At 38.9% G+C, this 22,423-nt stretch overlaps 2 protein-coding genes across 2 annotated transcripts in view; one reads left to right on the top strand and one right to left on the bottom strand.

The window, feature by feature from the left end:
- HSD17B6 (hydroxysteroid 17-beta dehydrogenase 6) overlaps positions 1 to 11,447 on the bottom strand; it is a 48,385-nt gene extending 36,938 nt beyond the window's left edge. The window contains exon 1 of the mRNA XM_027592243.2: positions 11,288 to 11,447. Within this exon, the coding sequence (XP_027448044.1) occupies positions 11,288 to 11,358 (71 nt within the window). The 5' untranslated portion in view covers positions 11,359 to 11,447. The remainder of the gene's footprint in view (positions 1 to 11,287) is intronic.
- On the top strand, positions 16 to 22,184 carry PRIM1 (DNA primase subunit 1). The gene is made up of 13 exons (XM_027592242.1): positions 16 to 207; positions 867 to 1,024; positions 5,822 to 5,928; positions 6,000 to 6,073; positions 7,582 to 7,718; positions 8,118 to 8,176; positions 9,198 to 9,307; positions 10,019 to 10,107; positions 10,276 to 10,417; positions 13,155 to 13,224; positions 13,923 to 14,014; positions 20,361 to 20,459; positions 21,982 to 22,184. The coding sequence occupies exons 1-13, from the start codon at positions 105 to 107 to the stop codon at positions 21,999 to 22,001; spliced, it is 1,260 nt and encodes a 419-aa protein (XP_027448043.1). The 5' UTR covers positions 16 to 104; the 3' UTR covers positions 22,002 to 22,184.
- Positions 22,185 to 22,423: the final 239 nt, after the last annotated feature.

Consider the following 22,423-nt stretch of genomic DNA (forward strand, 5'->3'; position numbering starts at 1 on the left):
CGCCGGGCCACGGGCACAGCGCGCCTGCGCAGTGTCAGAGGCTCCGGCTGTGTGGTTCCCGCCAATTCTTGTGGTAACCCTGCAGACGTTGAGTCCCGCGCTCCATGGAGACGTTTGACCCAGCCGAGCTGCCTGAGCTGCTTAAGCTTTACTACCGGAGGCTTTTTCCCTACGCCCAGTACTATCGTTGGCTCAACTATGGCGGAGGTGATGGAAGCCGGGAGGGGAGTGGGTAGTGGTTCGGCGGGGAGGGTGAAGAGGTTCTGGGAGGGTACCTTGGAATGACAATATGAAGTGCCTCCTGTGCGCTAGGCATTATGCCGGGCGCCTTCGCGCATTATCTCGAGCCCTTCCCACCACCTCAGAGGTATAAGTGGGCCGAGAGAGGTTACGGTAACCAGCCTCCGGCCACACGGTAAAAGAAAGAGCCGCTGCTCCTACCACTACGTGGTGGCACTCACGTTCAGTGCCCCGTTTACCTACCGCGGTGCCTGAGCCAGGGAGATTACTGGGTCGTAGCTTGAAGCTGCAGAGGCATGTTCTGTTATCAGGGACAGCCGGGCATCTCCCGGAAGACGAGAGGTACTGAACTCTTCGCAGCTGAACTTAGTAGTGTCCGCCGAGGAGAGACAGGGGACATTACATCTTTAAAATATTTCTGCATATTTTTCCTCATTTTTACTTTTTCCTATCAGTTGCAGGATGGTAAGCCCCTTCAGATTAGGGACTAGTTTTTTTTTTTTTTTAACGTGTAACAGCGTTGTGCAGAGGGCTCATTAAAAATATCTTATCATTGGTTAATGTTTTAATGCGCTGAGCTGAATAAATTACCAAATTAACTTTAAAGTTGTATATTTATTTTGCAGTAATAAAGAATTACTTTCAACACCGTGAATTTTCATTCACATTGAAAGATGATATTTACATTCGCTACCAATCCTTCAACAACCAGAGTGATCTGGAAAAGGAGATGCAGAAAATGAATCCATACAAGATTGATATAGGCGCGGTATATTCCCACAGAGTAAGAAATCGGTTTTTTATGTATTTTGTAGTTTTGTTGTTTAAACCAGGAATGGATTGGTGCTCCCATTGTTTTGAGGTTAAATTTTTAGAGTTTATTCTAATTGAGTCCCACTTTAACTTTTTGCAAGTAGATTGCAATATTTTCTGTTCTTTGATATTCTACATTACTGACTGGAAATCATTTGGAAGTGAGTTGGTTGTATTCTCACTAGGACAAAAAAATTGAGTATCTGGCCAAAAGAGTAAATGAGAAAGTCAGCATGGTTTAAAGGAGCGTATTTTAAAAGAATTACATTGTCTTCCAGCAATGGAGGTGTTTTATTTTGTTTTGTTTTTGCATTTTTTTAATTTTATTATTTTTGTTTTTTAAGTAATCTCTATATCCAATGTGACCCGGAGATTTAGAGTCACATGCTCTACCGACTGAGGCAGGCCAGCACCCCATGGAGTTATTCTTGATTCCTCTATATCTCTCATACTCCTATATCTATTCCATTAGGAAATCTCTTTAGCTCTACCAAAATAGTATCTGAAATCCAACCACTGGTACCAGTGCTACTACCATCCTCATCATCTTTCATCTGAATTACTGTAAAAACTTCCTAACAATTTGCTCCTGTATACCCAGAGTCTATTCTCAACACAGTTGCCAGAGCAATCCTTTTAAAACAAGTTAGATTCTGTGATTCCTCTGCTCAAAACCATTCTCTAGTGGCTCCCCATTTCACTCAGAGTTAAAGCCCCTCTCTCCCCCTCACTCACTCTGCTCCTGCCACACTGACCCTTGCTCAAGCAGTTTCCACTGTCCAGAACCCATTTCCCCAGATATCTCCTTGGTTCCTTCCCTCATTTCCTCAAGTCTTCACTCAGTGAGGCCTACTGCAACCTGCCACTCCTCCTACCCATTGCCACTGATATAGTCTAAATGTCTAGAATAGTGCCTGGCAGAGAGAGAACACCGTAAGTATTTGTTGAATGAATGAACATACCAAAATTGCCCTTCTTTCTCTCCTTAAAAATACACATATGGGGTGGGGGAGGGGCGCCTGGGTGGCTCAGTCATTTAAGCATCTGCTTTTTGCCTTCGGCTCCGGTCGTGGTCCCAGGGTCCTGGGATCAGGCCCCATGTCAGGCTCCCTGCTCAGTGGGGAATCTGCTTCTGTCTCTCCCTCTGCCCCTTCTCCCCTGCTTGTGCTCTCTCTCTTGCTTTTGCTTGCCCTCTATCTCTCTCAAGTAAATAAATTTAATAAAAAATCTTAAAAAAAAAAGTACATGGGGGAGAAACACACTCATGGGATAATAGCTTTTGTATGGAGTTTTTTCTTTTTTTTTTTTTCTTCTAAGATTTATTTATTTATTTGAGAGAGAGAGAGAGCGCACATACCCAGCAGGGAGAGAGGCAGAAGGAAAGAATCTCAAGCAGTCTCTGCACAGAGCATGGAACTCAATGCCAGCCTCGATCCGGTGACCCTGAGATCATGACCTGATCCAAAATCAAAAATCAGACACTTAATTGACTGAACCACCCAGGTGCCCCAGGCTTTTTTTTTTTTAAGAGTCTCCTACTCCCATTATTTTCTGCTCCCCAGAGGCAACTACTTTCTTTTTAGCTGATTCTTAGGGTATTTGCCCCTTGTGTGTAAATAACATTTTAATATTTTTTTCATTTTCCATTTTAAGCATTATCTACTGACCTTCTTCTCTGGCAGATAAGGATTTGGCTTTTTTTTTGTTTAACCTCACCGCTTCCCTTCCCATTTCCACATGTCCTAATATGTTTGTTAGATTAAAAATCAGGGTTAGATCACTAACTCAACCCCAGACTCCTTACCAATTGTCTAAGTCTCCCCATATATTCAGACCCATCAGGTTTTTGTCAGTTTCATCCTGAAGAAATTTCACCGGCAGCTTTCTGACCTCCAAGCTGGACTGATGGCTCTAAGCCTCATGGATAAATATGGTCTTGTAATCACCCCGGTTTCCTTTCACCTCTCTCCCATTTTGGATCCTGTATTGCCCAAATCCTTTGTTCTCTTTTTGGTTTACTTCCTCTTTAAGGTAAAGTACATCCTCCAGGAGCTTCCAGAGAACAGGTGCATGGAAAAGAAAATATTGGACACTTTCTGTATCTGGAAAATGACTTCATTCTACCTCTATGTTTAACTAATGGTTGAGTTTGTAAATCAGTTTCCCTTAGAATTTTGCATGATATGCTAGTTTCCAGTGTTGCTGTTAAGAAGACTAATGCCATTCTGATTCTTGCTCCACTGTATTGGACCTGAAAGCTCTTAGGATTTTCTACCTATCCCCTCTGTTCTAATGTACTAAAATTTCACAATGATGTGCCTTGGTGTGCATCTTTTTCACCTATTGTGCTAGTACTTGATGGGCTCTTATGATCATGAACTCATGTCCTTCAATTCTGGGAAATTTTCCTTTTTAAGATTTTATTTTGAAGTTTAAAAAAAAAGATTTTATTTTTAAGTTATCTCTATACCCAACATGGGGCTCGAACTTACAACCCAGAGATCAAGAGTCTTATGCTCTACCAACTGAGCCAGCCAGGCACCCACACCTATCTTTTCTTTCTTAAATACAATTTTTTCTATCTGTAATTTTTATTTGGTCTCTCTAGAAATCCAAAAGTCAGATGTTATGTGTCTTGGACTGGTCCATTAATTTTTTTTTTCCTCCTATTTTCTATTTTGTTTGTTCTTTTGCTCTACTTGCTGAGGAATTTCCTCAGTGGTTTTCACTTCTGCTGTTATATTTCAATTGCCAAGATTTTTTTAGAGCATCCTATACTTTTTTTATTGATATGTCTTATCTTTCTGAGGATATCAATGATAGTTTGTTTTCTGTTGTGCAATCTGTTTTCTCAAAGTTGCTTTTATTTTCCCATTTTTTCTCCTCTTTCATATTAGAGGCTTTCCTCGTAAGTCTGATAATTTCTTGCATGCTGTTTATATTTAAAAATAGAGTACTAAAAAAGCTGATTGGAAGTTATGTATACATGGCTGAGATTTCTTTATTACAGGGTGATCTGGTTGGGCCATTTTGGGGGGAGGAAGCTCCAACATCAGTTTCTCTAGATTTTTGCTTGAATGAAAACTCCACTAGCACAGAGATCTTTGTTTTGATCACTGATCTTCTATTCCAGAGCCTATAATAGTGCCTGACATTCCTAATCAGATTCTTCAGAGAGGAATCTTCTGGTGTTCTGCCTGGGGTGGCAGTGATAGGGTATAGAAGTGGGGGAGAGGGGTCTTAACTTTCCACCCGTAGATGTCCACTTAATCCCCTGTATGTCAGTACAATACACTTTCCTCAACTGTGCCTTTTGTTCCTACCCCCATCCCAGTCCAGAGAGACCCACTGTTTGAGGTTCTCCAGATAATAATTCAGGTGTCTTTACCAGGGAATTGAAAGCGTAGTCACCTGGCTCTGCTGAGTAAATGGAGGAATCTGGGGAACTAACTGCTTCATAAGCAGATTTTTAACTGATACTCCTGTTTTTAATCTTAGCTTCACCGCTACCTCTCTCTCTCCCCCCCCCCAGGGATACCCAGTGTCACCTGAGTTTTTGGGGGATGCTGAGGTGTAAATTGGATTGCTTCTTATCTTTCCTTACTGAGAGCTTAAGATTCAGCTCTTACGGGTATTCTTATAAAAATTGTGGTGGTATTTTCTCCTCTCTCGTACTTTTTAATTTTTTTTATTTAAAAAAAAATTTTTCAGGGCGCCTGGGTGGTTCAGTTGGTTAAGCGACTGCCTTCGGCTCAGGTCATCATACTGGGGTCCCGGGATCGAGTCCCGCATTGGGCTCCCTGCTCAGCAGGGAGTCTGCTTCTCCCTCTGACCCTCTTCCCTCTTGTGCTCTCTCTCATTCCCTCTCTCTCAAATAAATAAATAAAATCTTTAAAAATAAATAAATAAAATAAATACATAAATAAATAAATAAATAAAAATTTTTCAGGGCACCTGGGTGGCTCAGTCGTTAAGCATCTGCCTTTGGCTAAGGTCATGATCCCAGGGTCCTGGGATGGAGCCCCACATCGGGCTCCCTGCTCAGCGGGAAGCCTGCTTCTCCCTCTCCCCCCCCTGCTTGTGTTCCCTCTCTTGCTGTGTCTCTCTCTGTCAAATAAATAAAATCTTTGAAAAAAAAATTTTTTCCCTGTGATCCTTTTTTAAAAGACTTATGCATTTCTTAAGAAAACCTTTACTATCATTTTTGTGCAGGTCTGAAAAGAGCAAGGTATCTGTATTCAGTCTGCTTTATATACCAGGTAGCCCCTAGCCTCAAAGGAGGCTACTTACAGGTTGAGTCAAAGGCTCAGCTCAAACTAATTGAGATCTTCTGAATTATTGAAAATTTTTAAATACACTTTTGTTACTTATATGTCCAGTAATAATTAAAGGTCTTTAAAACAATAGGGCATTAATTATTTGCATGTACTTTTCCTTATCAGAAACCTAAAAAAGCTTTATTATGATTTCTATTGATTAACAAATATTTATTATTCAATGTTACATATCAACTATATCTCAGTAGAACTGGTAAAAAACAAATATCTGTGGTAATATATACTTATCAAAACCTGTTTTAGGTAGATGAAATTTACATTGTCATCAATTCTGGATGAATCCAAATTAATGAACTTTAACTGAGTAGAGTTGGCATTATATTATGGTTTTTTTCATTCCTCTTTGGTCACTTTCTTTGTGTGGATAGAAAATAGCATAATTGGCAGCATGACAGCTCTTATCAAAACTGATTGATATTTTCTCCTTACAGCCCAATCAACACAATACAGTAAAGCTGGGAGCTTTCCAGGCTCAGGAAAAAGAACTGGTGTTTGACATTGACATGACAGACTATGATGATGTGAGGAGATGTTGTAGGTAAGCACTGCATGCCCTGCTGGTAGGGTGGGTGATATCACTGACAGTGAGTAATGATGCCTCTGCTCCAGTTCTGCAGACATATGTTCTAAGTGCTGGACCCTCATGACGATGGCCATACACATAATCGACCGAGCACTGAAGGGCAAGTATTGGCAGTGTCTGAGTGGGGTCAGATGCAAGAATCTGTTTGAGTATTTGTCTATCTATACCATTTTATAATCAAATCTCATAGATTTCTAACATGTTTCCTTGAAACATATGGCTGGAAAATAAAAGATGATTAGAATAAAGTTGTAGTTGAAACTCTAATAAAGCTGTTGATCAAACCAGTGAATTTTTTCCCAAATCAGTCAGCAGTTCTGTGTGCTACAAACTGTCCTAGGTGAGGGAAATATGAAAGATAATGATTGCCTCAAGTAGGTTATACAGTCTAAGAAGGAAACAAATAAAATTGAGGATTACGTTTAGTTTAGTAATATGCACAGGTTGCCATGGGGATAGAGAACAGCAGGAGTGCCTACAGGAATAGAAAGAGATTGGATCAGAAAAGGTGATAATAAGGATGATAATGATATTAAAAATAGCTAACTCTCAGGGTGCCTGGGTAGCTCAGTTGGTTAAGCCTCCAGCTCTTGATTTCAGCTCAGGTCATGATCTCAGAGTCCTGGGATATAACCCCACATTGGGCTTCACGCTGGGCAAGGAGCCTGCTTCGAATTCTCTCTCTCCCTCTGCCCTTCCCCGCCCCTGTGCACGCACGCTCGCTCGCTCTCTCTCTCTCTCTCTCTCAAAAAAAAAAAAAAAAGCTAACTTTTGTCCTTGCTTCAGCAGCACATATACTAAAAAGAGCTAACTTTTTTTTTTTAAGATTTTATTTATTGGGACACCTGGGTGGCTCGGTTGTTAAGTGTCTGCCTTCGGCTCAGATCATGATCCCAGGGTCCTGGGATTGAGCCCCACATCGGGCTCCCTGCTCAGCGGGAAGCCTGCTTCTCCCTCTCCCACTCCCCCTGCTTGTGTTCCCTCTCTCGCTGTGTCTCTCTCTGCAAATAAATAAATAAAATCTTTAAAAAAATTTTTTTAAATAAATAAAGATTTTATTTATTTATTTGGCAAAGAGATAGAGCACAAGCAGGGGGAGCGGCAAACGGAGGACAGAGAAGCAGGCTTCCCACTGAGCAGAGAGCCTGACGTGGGGCTCCATCCCAGGACCCTGGGATCATGGCTGGACCCCAAGGCAGACACTTAACCAATTGAGCCATGCAAGCGCCCCGAGAGCTAACTCTTAAGAAAAAAAGAAAAAAATAGCTAACTCTTAAGGTGCTTATTATGTACCAGGCACTGTTCTAAACACTTTAAATTTATTAACTTTTTTAATATCCCTAGATGGGGCCTTAAATGATAAACGGCAATTGGTCAGGAAGAGAAATGGAAATGCTGGGGCGTCAAGAAATTCTTGGCAGAGAGAATAGGATAGGTATAGGCAATGAAGGCAAGACCATGGGAGACACAGGAAACCACACAATTTAGTATAGCTAAGGCGAGTACATGTGGATAAGAGGTAAAAATGAAGCCAAGGAAGTAAGCAAGAACCAGGAGTTTGTAAATTTATTTATAGATTTTAAAACCTATTATTTCTCCCCTCCTCAGAGGACTTTGGATTTAAGCATCGTCTCTGGGTCTATTCTGGAAGGAGAGGTGTTCATTGTTGGGTCTGTGATGAATCGGTTAGAAAATTGTCCTCTGCAGTACGTTCCGGGATAGTTGAGTATTTGAGTCTTGTAAAGGTAAGATCTCAATAATACTTTACACTTCTTTGTTTGCTAGATGTTACCAAGCCTGAAATGTTTAGTGAAAAAAATGAAACTATCTTTTATAGCATCCACATTCCAGAGTAGATGATCTTACCAGCAGATCAAATAATCATAGTAGCTACATTTTTTAAGATCTTTCCTATTTTACTGTAAGTATCCTCCTTTGTAGCAAAAGGAAAATTACTTTTCCAGTTCAGTTATGTCAAGCAAAGTTAACCCAGAAAGTTACAGGTATTGAGACTATATAAAATAACATCTAAACTTCTATATTTTGACAGAATTTAATCAATATCTTTAGAACACATTTAAAAATTTAAATTATTTCATTTGTGTCATATACATGAAGTTCTTTTTTGATGGTTTCTTTTTCAGGGTGGTCAAGACGTTAAAAAGAAAGTCCACCTAAGTGAAAAAATTCACCCTTTTGTCAGGTCTGTTGGAAAAGACTCCATGCAGCTTAAGTTGTATCTGATTTACCTACTTGTGCTTTTAGAATTACATTGTTACCAAATTTCTCTATTGGGGTAGCATTTTACAGATAATAATGCTAAAGTTAATTGAATGGCTATTTTATGCTGCAGCATTCATGATAGGTGCTTTACAAATGTTCTTATTGGTCTTAACAATAACTTCATGAGGGACATGATGGTATCTCCATTTATAGTTGAAGTCGGATTTAGAAAGATTGTGTAATTTCTTTGGTACCACACAAGTAATTGTTAAATTTTTAAGATTCGTGTCCTAATCTGCCTAAATTTTGAATTTAGTTTTGAACCCATACTCTTTCCACTAAATTCACTACTTCTCTAGGTGAAAAGAGCACTGCAATGAGTAAGAATCTCTATTCTGCAGCTTCCTAAGACCCTGACAAAATAGTAGAGCCTCTATTTCCTTAAATGTATGATGCGGAAAACAACATCTGCTCCATCTCTCTCAGAGTTGTGGCAAAGATAAAATGAAACAATAGATGTGAAATCTGTTTGCAAACTGCTAAGCACTACATAATTGTTGAGATGTTAAAGCAAGTAATTCAGAGGAGGAACTGTAGACTCTATCCCACACTACTACTGATGTATTATTATGTTGTCCTGGCCTGGTTGCTTTCTACCCTTGTTACGTATTTATGATGCCATTAACCTGCTAAATTGTAGAGTTTAAGAAGTAAACATTTCTTGAATATCTATTCTAAGCCAGGTACTATACTAGGTTCTTCCCCCTTAGAATGTCTTAGTTAACTCTCATAACCCTTTGAAGTTGCATTATTCCCATTTTACATAGCTAATTTCTGTTTGTTAGTTAATTCTGTTTGTCTTCTTATTAGACTAATATATGCTCATTAAAAAAAATTTTTTTTTCAATAGAAGCAAGCACTAGCCTCCCAAATGGCAAGAAAAACTATGCGGTGTATGTGTTACTAATAGTATTAGGACTGTGCTATTGTTATTTCTACAGCAAATCTATAAACATAATAAAAAAATACTTTGAAGAATATGCCTTAGTTGATCAAGATATTCTTGAAAATAAAGAAAGCTGGGATAAGATTTTAGCCCTTGTTCCTGAAAATATCCTTTCCCAAGGCCATTTCTATATGAGCTACATGTATTGATCTATGATATTATAAATGTGTTCTGCCTACATATTCTTATATACTTTTATAAGTTTAATCTTTTTACACAAAACATCTCCTGTTTTTCTGCATTTTATTATGTCTTATCTAGAATACAATAAGAAATGAGACCTTTTTGGGGGGCCTGGGTGGCTCAGTCATTGAGCGTCTGCCTTCAGCTCAGGTCATGATCCCGGGGTCCTGGGATCAAGCCCCATGTCGGGCTCCCTGCTCCGTGGGAAGCCTGCTTCTCCCTCTCCTGCTCCCCCTGCTTGTGTTCCCTCTCTGGCTGTCTCTCTCTCTGTCAAATAAATAAAATCTTAAAAAAAGAAATGAGACCTTTTTGGAAATAAATTTCCTCATTTTGGAAGTTGATCTTCATAGAATTAATGGATACTTAAAGAATGCTGGATCATTTAATCAAAATATGTACAGACCAGGGAAAGGTTTTACATTAAACCATATAGTTATTTTGGCATTCTTTCTGTCAAATCAGTATATATTTTTACAGGGGAATTTCTTAAGGATATGTGTTTAATTCATATTTGCTTTTTAGAAAACGATAATTACTTCCTAGAAACTTTTGATATCCTTGTGGTAATACATAGTGAAAATAAGTTGTTCATCAGTGTGCTCTAAATGAGTGTGTTCCTTAATGATTCATCACCAATTCATGAGAAACTTCAGCAAAACTTCCAGAAGTATCACAATTCACTTCAGCGTTGGGAATATTTGAAGAAAGCCATCAGCTGGCAGGTATATCCCACTGAAATCTCTATTATAAATTTAATAATGTAATTCTTAATTAAATTCTAATTGTTTTGCTTAGTAAGTTAAAGATCATTGAAAGCCATTTTTTAACCTCTTAAAGAAATCCTCAAAAGTTTCTACTGATCCTCATGCTAGACTTGCATCTGCTTTTAGGATAATACTAAAAATGACAAATGTGGACCCTTGCTTGAATGGGAGATCATGCTCCAGTACTGTTTTCCACGGCTGGATATCAATGTTAGCAAAGGAATCAATCATTTACTGAAGAGCCCTTTTAGTGTTCATCCTAAAACAGGTACAATGTATAGAAAGTAAAGAAAACTAGAAGAAAAATGAGTTATTTTTTATTTTAGTAAACATGTCACTGGGTGTGAATATGTATGATGTCTGAGATATTGAAGGTTGAAAGACTATCAGCTAATACCTAAGTTATTTTTTAATTGTCAATTAGTGCTACCAGATGAGTTTCCACTACACAAATAATTTTCCTCTGAGTTTCTGAGGTTTAGTGTTGGAACTATAGAGGCACTTAGAAATCACAGGACAACAGCTCTCCTTGTACAGATGAGAAAACAGTGGTCCAAGAGGTTAATGTGACTTGTTCACAGTCTTAAATTGTGTCAGAGCTAAGAACAGAATTCAGTTCTTAAAACTCAAAAGTTCTGGGACGCCTGGGTGGCTCAGTTGGTTAAGCGTCTGCCTTCGGCTCAGGTCATGATCCCAGGGTCCGGGATCGCGTCCCACATTGGGCTCCTTGCTTAGCGGGGATCCTGCTTCTCCCTCTGTCTGCTGCTCCCCCTGCTTGTGCTTTCCCTCTCTCTCTGACAAATAAATAAATAAAATCTAAAAAAAAAAAAAACCCTCAAAGTTCTGTGCTTTTCCCACTATGTCTCCTCACTCAGTTCTTTTTCCATAGTTTTAGCTTTCCTCCTTCACATTTCTCTTAGATATGTTTTGATGGACTGAAACTGACTTTAAAATAAATATAACAGTTCCTGTATTGACATAAACTTTGCTTCATCCAACCAGGAGACATATACAGTTGTATATAGTTGTCCTTTTTAGCATTAATAATCTAACTCTGCCACTCGCTGTGGGATGTTAGGCTAATTACTCTCTGTGCCTTGGTTTTCTTTTCTGTAAATGGAGATAATATAGTACCTACCTCAGTGGGTTATTGTGAAAATCTAAAATGTAAAGTGCTGGGGTGCCTGGGTGGCTCAGATGGTTGGGCATCTGCCTTCGGCTCGAGTCGTGTTCTCCGTATCCTGGGATCGAGCCCCATGTCGGGCTTCCGGCTCAGCAGGGAGTCGTCTTCTCCCTCTCCCTCTGCCTCTTCCCCTGCTTGTGCTCTCTCTCTCTCAAATGAATAAATCCTTAAAAAATTAATGAAAAAAAATAATAAAATGTAAAGTGCTTAGAAAAGTGTCTGTCACACATTCAGTTCTCCTAAGTTGCCTAGTTTCCTTTAATAATCTGTAGTGATTCTCTAGTCCCTATATTTGAATTGCCTCTTTCCGAACCTATCAACTATGTGTTTTCAGCTTCTTTGGGTAATAAGCTTAATATTTCTTTTTTTTTTTAGTTTATTTAAATTCAATTAATTAACCTATAGTGTATTAGTTTCAGAGGTAGAGTTCGGTGATTTATCAGTTCCATATAGCACCCAATGCTTATTATATATTTCTTAATATTTTTTTAAACCTGACTCTAAAGCTATAGTGGGTATGCCCTTATTCTAAACTTCAGGGTTTGGGTAAATAAATATGTTCATAAGTATATGCATTTTGATTATATCCTTTTTCCCATTAAGCAGCTGCAGTCTTTTTACTCTGTCTTCAAATAGCTACTCCCAATTCTCTTAATTATTCTACTTGTTATTTACCTGGCATCCTTTGGATTCATTATCTCATTTCTGAGATGTAATGAATTTTATGAGGTATCCCAGGTGTGGATATTGTGAAAGGGTAGTATAATGCTATTTTATTTCCAAAATGCTTTCTAAAGATGCCCAACACGCCTGGGTGGCTCAGTTGTTAAGCGTCTGCCTTCCGCTCAGGTCATGATCCCAGGGTCCTGGGATCCAGCCCTGCATCGGGCTCCCTGCTCAAAGGGAAACCTCCTTCTCCCTCTCCCTCTGCCTGCTGCTCCCCCTGCTTGTGCTCTCTCTCTCTTTCTCTCTCTGTCACATAAATAAATAAAATCTTTTAAAAAGATGCCCAACATATAGGTGTCTGTTCTAATCTCAGCAAATAAACCAAGTTAATGAAATGAACTATATCTATGTTATTTCATTTTCAGGACTCACTAAATTTGATATCATTCTGTACTTACATATAAAAGGATATTAGGAAGAAGAAGATAGAAATAAAAGTAGAGATAAGAGCACTAGATAATAGTCCAACATTCTTTCATACCTATTTTTTTGGTTGTTTGTTTTTTTAATTTGTCTTCTTTTTAAGATTTTACTTATTTATTTGTGAGAGAGAGAGAGAGAGAGCACAAGCAGAGGGAGAGGGAGAAGCAGACTCCCCGCTGAGCAGGGAGCCCAATGTGGGGCTCCCTCCCAGGACCCTGGGATCATGGCCTGAGCCGAAGGCAGACCCTTAGCCAACCGAGCCACCCAGGCGCCCCTATTTTTTTCGTTTTTTTAAGAGAAATTAAAAGCACACCTAATGTGGAAGTAATTTCTAGCTATTGTTTTTAACAGATAAGTCTAACCCTTTTTCTTTTTTTTTTTTAAGATTTTTTTTTTTATTTATTTGACAGAGTGAGACACAGCGAGAGAGGGAACACAAGCAGGGAGAGTGGGAGAGGGAGAAGCAGGCTTCCCGCCGAGCAGGGATTCCGATGCGGGGCTCAATCCCAGGATCCTGGGACCATGACCTGAGCAGAAGGCAGATGCTTAATGACTGAGCCACCCAGGCGCCCCAGTCTAACCCTTTTTTCTAAGCCTTAGATTAAAATTTAGCCAAAATAACACATAGGATTATATTTTACAATCATCAGTTTATAACTTTTGGTTCTTACAGGTCGTATTTCTGTGCCTATTGATTTACAGAAAGTGGACCAGTTTGATCCATTTACTGTTCCAACCATAAGGTATGTTCCAGATCACTGATCATTCCATTTTTCTTTGTGATTGTTACTCGGAATTTGAAGTAGATTGAATTAGATCCCATTCAGAGAGGCAGCTGCTCTGTTGTAGTAGAGCAACATTTCCTGGTGAGTTCCACATAACACAGGCTGCTGTTCTCTAATAAAAAGATTGTAAATTCAAGTAAGTTTGGGAAATAACGACTTAAACAGATAAAATGTTCTTTACTGCAAGATTTCCCAGTTTTTATTATGCTGTTATGCATGGAAAACTCCAAGAAGAGATTGTGATTTTTAGAATATCCCAAATTTAGGTGGTCACACAGTTTTTTCATAGAAAATCTTGTGGGATTCTTGTGCTATCATACACTGGGTAATACTGACCAAGACCCAACTTTACAATTCTTATTCTGGGGTGCCGTGTGGCTCAGTTGGTTAAGCGTCCAACTCTTGATCTCAGCTCACGTCTTGATCACTGAGTCATAAGTTTAGGCCCTGAGTTGGGCCCCACACTGGGCGTGGAGCTTACTTAAAAAAAAAAAAAAAATTAAAATTCTCTTATTCTGGGGCACCTAGCTGGCTCAGTTGGTAGAGTATGTGATTCTTGATCTTGGGGTCATGAGTTCGAGCCTCATATTGAGTATAGAGTAAAAAAGTAAAAAAAAAAAAAAAAAAAAAAAATTCTCTTATTCTATTATTTGTAGCTCCATCTGCCATGAATTGGATGCCATTTCCATTAATGATGAGGGAAAGGAGGGAAACGAAGCTGAATCTGATATCAAACATAGAACCAGAGGTATGTTAATATATTGAAGTCTCACTTTAACATAATTTTCTTATATAGACATCCTTCTGTCAGTCCAGTAATTAATTCTCCTTGGATTCAGCCCAGAATGGATACAATGTTTATCCTGAAACCAGCTCAGTTACAAATAATATCATAGCAATGTTTCTGTCCTTTCTTCATCAATTGCCCAAATGGTGTTGTTGAATCCGATTTGTGTCAACAGATAATTACTAAGCAACATTTAAATGCCAGGATCTATACTATAAGATTAAATCATCAATTTGTGTTGATAGTTGACTCTCACAATCTTAGATTCAACAGTAACCTATTTAACAACTACTATGTATGCAGTACTTTTGTTCTTTGTTCTTGATGTATCCAGATGAGTGTTAGGGTAAATATATATCTAAACTGTGGTTGAATTATATATTCAAGAATTTGAGGGAGCTGGGGAATTTATAAATCTTCCTGCTAATAGAAGGCAAATCTTCAAAAAAAAAAAAGCCACATCTTCATATGCCAATACCCAAGAGACACTCTATAGCTACAGAGCCAGTAGTCCTGTGATGATAGAAATGTAATGCACTGCCGAGTGTGGTACTCACTAGCCACATGTGGCACATTCCACTTGAATTGTGAGAAACCTGATTTTCAATTTCATTTAATTTTTAAATAACCACATGTGCCTAGTGACTGTTGTAACACAGTGCAGATCTGTGATCTCTGATTGACCTTTCTTGGTCAAATGTTGCTACCTTCTTTCAAAACCCAAGCTCACATATCATTCCATAAAACAAAAACAAAACAAACAAACAAAAATCAGTTCATCTATTCCAGCTCTAACATAATACCTAAACATAGTACATTCTACTATTAATGTTTGTAAAATAATGACAAGCATTCTGTCTAAAGTACTTGAGGGGAACCTGGGTCGCTCAGTCAGTTGGGCATCTGATTCTTGGTTTTGGCTCAGGTCATAATCTCAGGGTCATGGGATCGAGCCCCGCGTCTGGCTCTGCTCATCGCGGAGTCTGCTTATCCCTCGCCCTCTGCCCCTCCCCCATCTCTCTCTCAAATAAATGAGTAAATAAAATCTTTTAAAAAATAAAGTATTTGAAAAAACATCTCCAACATGAAAAATCAGAATAAACTGGAAAAAGGAACTCAGAGAAAACAGATAATGCAAGAAACAAAGAAAACCCCTTTTTTTTTTTAAGTAATCCCTATGCCCAACATGAGGCTCGAACTCACAACCCAGAGATCAAGAGTCACATATTCTACTAATTGAGCGAGGCAGGCACGCTGAAAACCTTTTTTTTTTTTTTTTTTAAAGATTTTATTTATTTGAGAGAGACACAGCAAGAGAGGGAACACAAGCAGGGGGAGGGGGAGAGGGAGAGGCAGGCTTCCTGCAGAGCAGGGAGCCCAATGTGGGGCTCGATCTCAGGACCCTGGGACCATGACCTGAGCCGAAGGCAGCTTAACGACTGAGCCACCCAGGCGCCCCTCCTGAAAACCTTTTTTAAAAAAGTAATATCCTCAGAGAATGAGAGAAGATAGTGCATCCATGAAGCAAGATCAGAATGCTATGAAAAGAAATATTCAGAGAACAAGAAAGAGGTCTTAGAAATCAGAAACATAATCATTAGAAAACAAAATTCAGGGGAAGGGTTAGAAAAGAAAAAAGATTTTCCAGAAAGTACTACAAAAAAAGATAAATTTGTTGTTATTTTAAGGAGGAAAAAGATAAAGAAAATTAGAATGGTTCAGGGGCGCCTGGGTGACTCAGTCGGTTAAGCGTCAGCCTTCAGCTCAGGTCATGATCCCAGGGTCCTGGGATCGAGTCCTGCATTGGCTCTTTGCTCAGCAGGGAGCCTGCTTCTCCCTCTGCCTGCCACTCCCCCTACTTGTGCTCTCTTTCTATTTCTCTCTGACAAATAAATAAAATCTTAAAAAAAAAATGGTTCAGGAGGTCTAATATGTGACTATGGGAGTTTCAGAAAAACAAACAGGGAGGGAAAAAATATCCAAATTATATAGGAAACCATTGCAAAAATGAGCCCTTTATTGAAAAGGATCAGCATTGGAGCACCTGGGTGGCTCAGTCGTTAAGCGGCTGCCTTCAGCTCAGGTCATGATCCCAGAGTCCTGGGATCAAGCCCCGCATCAGGCACCCTGCTTGGTGGGAAGCCTGCTTCTCCCTCTCGCACCCCCCCTGCTTGTGTTCCCTCTCTCACAGTGTCTCTCTCTATCAAATAAATAAATAAAATCTTTTATTTTTTTTTAAAGATTTTATTTATTTATTTATTTGACAGAGAAAGAGAGAGAGAGAGAGACAGCGTGAGAGGGAACACAAGCAGGGGGAGTGGGAGAGGGAGAAGCAGGCTTCTGGCTGAGCAGGGAGCCTGATGCGGGGCTCGATCCCAGGACTCTGGGATCATGACCTGAGCCGAAGGCAGTTGCTTAACCAACTGAGCCACCCAGGCGCCCATAAATAAAATCTTTTAAAAAGAAAAGAAAAGGGTCAGCATAATAAAACAGACCGGCACCAAGGCACATCATTTTGAAATTTCAAAACACTGAGAATTAAGAAAAGATCTTAGCTTTCTGACCCCTGCCTACTTCTCCTTCCCCCAAAAGCCACAGACCTAGGAAAAATGGCCTTGGATTTATAATCATTGGAAGTGTTCATCTGTTAGAAGTAGGTGCTAGAAAAGAAAAAGTGGTTGCCATTCAGGAGGATGGAGAGGTCAGAATTAGAGCAGGAAGCTGCTATTTTTTCCAACCTGTTAGTACTATTTTATTTTTTTTAACAACATGCATACATGACTTCAACACAATTTTTTTAACAATATTGTCTCTTGATGGACATCTTTTTCTTTTGTTCAGAGATTTTATTTTATTTTTTAAAGATTTTATTTATTTATTTGACAGAGAGAGCACAAGCTGGGGGAGCGGGAGAGGGAAAGGGAGCCTGATGCAGGGCTGGATCCCAGGACCCTAGGATCATGATCTGAGCCCAAGGCAGTCGCTTAACCAACTGAGCCACCCAGGCGCCCCTGTTCAACGATTTTAAAGAGAAATTTTCTGGGATGCCTGGGTGACTCAGTTGGTTAAGCGTCTACCTTCAGCTCAGGTCATGATCCCAGGGTCCTGGGATCGAGTCCCACATCGGGCTCCCAGCTCAGCGGGGAGCCTGCTTCTCCCTCTGCCTGCTGCTCGTTCTCTCTTGCTCTTGCTCACTCTGTCTGATGAATAAATAAGTAAAATCTTTTAAAAAAATAAAATAAAAAATAAAGAGAAATTTTATAATATAACTATTCAAAAATAAACTAAACTGCCTATCATTTCAAGTATTCATAAATAGCCTAATAGCCATTAGTCAGGGGTGCTTTAGAGATGGTGGGGGATTGGAATAAGTGATGTGTAAGTTCCTTACTATCGCTTTAGCTTCTTGATTTTAAGCCTTTGTCCTTTTTCACACTAGTACCATTTATTCCTGCCCTTCTTCACAAATCCTGGAATGTTCTCTCCTATTTAATTATATCTTTTTTCTTTTTCTTTTTTAAAGATTTTATTTATTTACTTATTTGAGAGAGTGTGAGCACGAGCAGGGGGAGTCTGGGCAGAGGGAGAGGCAGAGAATCTAAAGCCGACTCCACACAGAGCATGGAGCCGGACGCGGGGCTCAGTCTCATGACCCTGAGATCATGACCTGAGTGGAAACCAAGAGTTGGATGCTTAACCGACTGAGCCACCCAGGCGCCCCTAATTATATCTTTTCTCTAAGACCCACTTCACAGCCACCTCAGTCAACATTGACTGGTGGATTCTTTGGCCTTATAATTATCCATATGCCTCTTTGGTCTTTTAATTATATATTGTTTTCTATTACTGCATTTAGGACTTGTTTTTCCAGTTCATTTAACAACTTCTTAAAACCAAAAAGTTTGGCTTATACGTTTTTAGAATTTAGCAGAGTACTTAATATATAATAGGTAGTTAGTAAATATTTAAGTAATTATTGAATGCCTATTACATATTCCACAGTGAAGTAAACATATAGACCTTTATGCAAGGAGCTTAGAATCTTGAATTAAAGGTTCAAAGTATTATGTGGCTGATCCCAAACTAAACTATTTCCTTGGTATACATTTTATATTATTGTAAGGAAATTCATATATAAAAGTTTAGGGCAAAATATAATGTACTCTCATAATTGCCACAGTTCAGATACTCATCCTTAATATCCTCATCAAGATTCCTTTTCTAGTCCCGAGTACATCAGATAATGTTTATTAAAAAAAATTTTTTTTAATTTTATGTATTTATTGAGAGAGAGAGCATAAGCAGGGGAAGTGGCAGAGGGAAAAGGAGAAGCAGGCTCCCCGCTGAGCAGGGAGCATGATACGGGGCTCCATCTCAGGACCTCAGGATCATGACCTGAGCCGAAGGCAGATGCTTAACCAATCTAAGATACCCAGGCACCCCTTAAAAATTTTTTTAAGTATAATTTCCTTTTTTATTCTTTTGAACGAACTATTACGAGGACTATTCCATGCAGATATAGCACACTACCGAAATCCAAATCTCATCTTGTTCTCAGGTTTTTTCTCCTATTGGGTATTATAGATTGTGTAATTAAATAGATAATTAAGATTGTGTATTCAAAATTTTGTGTACATTTTAAAATTTTTACATAAGGCAAAGAATACCTATACTTAAGGCGCTATGACTATAAACTTCTGATTGTCTCCAGGTAGAATGGCCCTAACTTCACATTTTTAATGTTTGCTCTGGTGGTAAAACTATTTATTACTGAAGCCACAATTTCTAAAGAAAAGAATATTGTATGCGACTTAACAAAGAGCAATAGATTTTGTTGGTCTGATACTAGAAAGACTGACTACTAAAGTAGGTATGTACATGTGGTTTGGATATTTTCTTTTTTTTTTTTTTGAAAGATTTTATCTATTTATTTGAGAGAGAGAGAGAATGAGAGATAGAAAGCACGAGAGGGAAGAGGGTCAGAGAGAAGCAGACTCCCTGCTGAGCAGGAAGCCTGATGTGGGACTCGATCCCGGGACTCCAGGATCATGACCTGAGCCGAAGGCAGTCGCTTAACCAACTGAGCCACCCAGGCGCCCGTTGGTTTGTGTATTTTCAAGCACCACTGTCTTAATACACTAGCCACATATGGCTATTAAGCACTTGAAATGTGGCTAGTATAAACAAGGAACTGATTTTTTTAATTTAATTTTAATTAATTTAAATTTTAAAACTGATAGGGGTGCCTGGCTGGATCAGTCGGTGGAACATGCAACTCTTGACCTCAGTTATGAGTTCAAGCCCCACATTGGGTATAGAGATTACTTAAAAATAAAATCTTAAGGGGTCTCTCTCTAAAATAAATAAATAAATCTCTTTAAAAATATTTTAAAAAAATTTTTTAAATAGGGGCACCTGGGTGGCTCAGTCGTTAAGCGTCTGCCTTCGGCTCAGGTCAGGATCCCAGGGTCCTGGGATCGAGCCCCGCATCGGGCTCCCTGCTCCGCAGGAAGCCTGCTTCTCCCTCTCCCATTTCCCCTGCTTGGTGTTCCCTCTCTTGCTGTGTCTCTTTCTGTCAAATAAATAAATAAAATCTTTAAAAAAAAAAGATTCATTTAAAAAAATTTGTTTAATAAAATTTAAAACTGGTATTTGATTCAATTATTGGAGAACTTTAAATATGTTTGGGAAATTTGAGTATATGAGCCTACCTTTACACTGTCTATTTTATAACCCAGATCTAAATATAGATCAAGTATTTCTCATGATAATGTATCATCTAAATTGAAATGTATTTTAAGTACAAAATACTAGATTTCAAAGACTTAGTATGAAAGAGAATGTAAAATATTTCAGTTTTTATTATGTGTTAATGATAATATTTTAGATGTACTGGATTAAATAAAATACTAAAATTAATTTTACCTTTTTAATGTGGCTATTAGAGTATTTATTTTAAGGTTTTATTTATTTATTTGACGGAGAGAGAGAACACAAGCAGGGGGAGCAGCAGGCAGAGGCAGAGGGAGAAGCAGGCTTCCTGCTGAACGGGAAACCCGATGTGGGGCTCAATCCCGGGACTCTGGGATCATGACCTGAGTGGAAGGCAGATGTTTAACCGACTGAGCCACACAGGTGCCCTGCTACTAGAGTATTTAAACTCATTATATTGGACAGTACTGTTCTAGATAATTCTTTTTCTTGTTGGTGGTGTTCTAGAAAATTCTTTAAAGAAACTTAAAATTATAATGTCATGTTATTTTTGCTTCCAAAATGCTAATTCTAATGCATGGCCTTCATAATTTAGATTATAAGAAGACCAGTCTAGCTCCTTATATAAAAGTTTTTGAACAGTTTCTTGAAAACCTGGATAAATCCCGAAAAGGAGAACTTCTCAAGAAGAGTGGTAAGACTCTATACCTTTCCCTTTTAGCTATTTAGATCTTAGTGTGGGAAGTTTAAAGCATCCAGCAAGTGAGTAATTTTAGAGCCTAGCCTTTGCCCTACTAAAACAAGTATTGATTTAGCTTACTATCCTTAGTATTTTAAAAATGAGCTCCCTTAATTCAATTCAACAGATACTCATTAAACACCTTCTGTGTATCAGGTACTATGATGGAAACAAAGATTAATTATACAAAAATGAATTCGACACCATGCCCCCCTGCCCTTAGGAAGTACAAACTGATACAAAACAAAGAAGTATAAAGTGCTAAGAAAGAGATCTCATCTGATTGAGAGAACCTGAGAAGATTTCTTATGAAAAAAGTGGTATATGAACTCCTTACAGTGAGCTGCTATACAGATTCTAATTCCCAGTGCCAATATACCATACCTTGAGGTATGCGTAGGATTTCCACAAGCAGAGATATGATAGGGTACAGGAATGGAAAAAGGGGACAGATTGTTCCTTCTTGAAGGAATGGCAGAGGCAAAGGCATTAGACAGGAAAGCATCAGGTCACTCTGGAGGTCATAAGTAATACAGTTTATCTGGGAAAAAGATGTGTCAGGAAGTGATGCAATAGAAATCTGAAGAAGCAGACTGAAGCCAGAGTATAAATGGCCTTGAATTCTAGTCTTGAGAGTTTGGGCTTAATTCAGTAGGGACAGGGAATCTATTAAAGGTTTTTGAGGAAGAGAGTACCATGATTTATAGTTTTATCTAGCAAAATAAAACTAGCAGCAATGTATCTGGGGAGAGGTAGGGGATAAAATAGAGCCCAAGAGGCCAGTTGGGCTATTACCATTGGGACACTAGTACTGGATATCTCCAAAAGGTGCAAATACTAGGGCCATCCTTGAGAGTTGGTAATGATTTGGAAGTGGAGAGATGAAAGAGGAAAATAAAAGTGTCACAGAAGCCAAGGGAAAAGAAACTTTCAAGGAGATTATCAAGTGTCAAATGCCATAGAGAACTGATAAAATCCTGTTGGATATTGGAACTAAAGGGAGATAACTAAGAGGACAGCAGTGTCAAAGGAAAAGTTCTTTGAATAGGAGAGACCCACACATATGTGTAAGCCAAAATGAAAGAAATCAGCAGTGAATATTATTCAGGAGATTGATGGATACCAGAGAAAACTGTAGTAGTGTTATAGAAATACAAACTTCCTTTCCACTTTAGTAGTGCCCAAGATAATGCTGAACTCATAGTAGACATTCAGATATGTGCTTACTGAATGAACAATGATGACTCTGAACTTGGAAAGCCTCAATGAACCTGTCATTCCAACTGGCTATATTAAGTCCTTTGTATTCTTGTTCTGTAGTAGCTCAGCCTATAATGCAGGCTTCAGCAAATGTGGAAGCAAATCTTTATGCATGATGTGAATTTAATAGAAGCATTAAGCAAATCAGAATGTGAAAATAAATGGGATTTGTCGTTTTCCTTTACTATCCCTTTGACAAGAATCTATTCTGTTCCAGATTTACAGAAAGACTTTTAAAGATAACAGCTCTCCTCAAACCAATGTAGATGTCTTCTAGCTTCAAGAATCAAATACTTCAGGTGCCTGGGTGGCTCAATCGGTTGGGTGTCTGCCTTCGGCTCAGGTCATGATCCCAGGGTCCTGAGATCGAGTCCCGCAGTAAGCTCCCTGCTGAGCAGGGAGTCGGCTTCTCCCTCTCCCTCTGCCCCTCCCCCCTGCTCATGCTCTCTCTCTCTCTTTCAATCAGTAAATAAAAATTCTTAAAAAAAATCAAATACTTCAAGAACCATTTAATAAATATTATAGAACCATAATGTGTCTTAATGCTCAAAGCAAAATTTCCTTTTCTTGAAAAATTATGTTAAAAAGATTCCTGAGGCCACCAAAGGAGAGTGTCCAGGTTTCTGGAAGGAGCAATAATGGGAGGAACAAGTGAATTG

This window comes from Zalophus californianus, chromosome 9 (assembly GCF_009762305.2).
Source record: "Zalophus californianus isolate mZalCal1 chromosome 9, mZalCal1.pri.v2, whole genome shotgun sequence".
NCBI lineage: Eukaryota > Metazoa > Chordata > Mammalia > Carnivora > Otariidae > Zalophus > Zalophus californianus.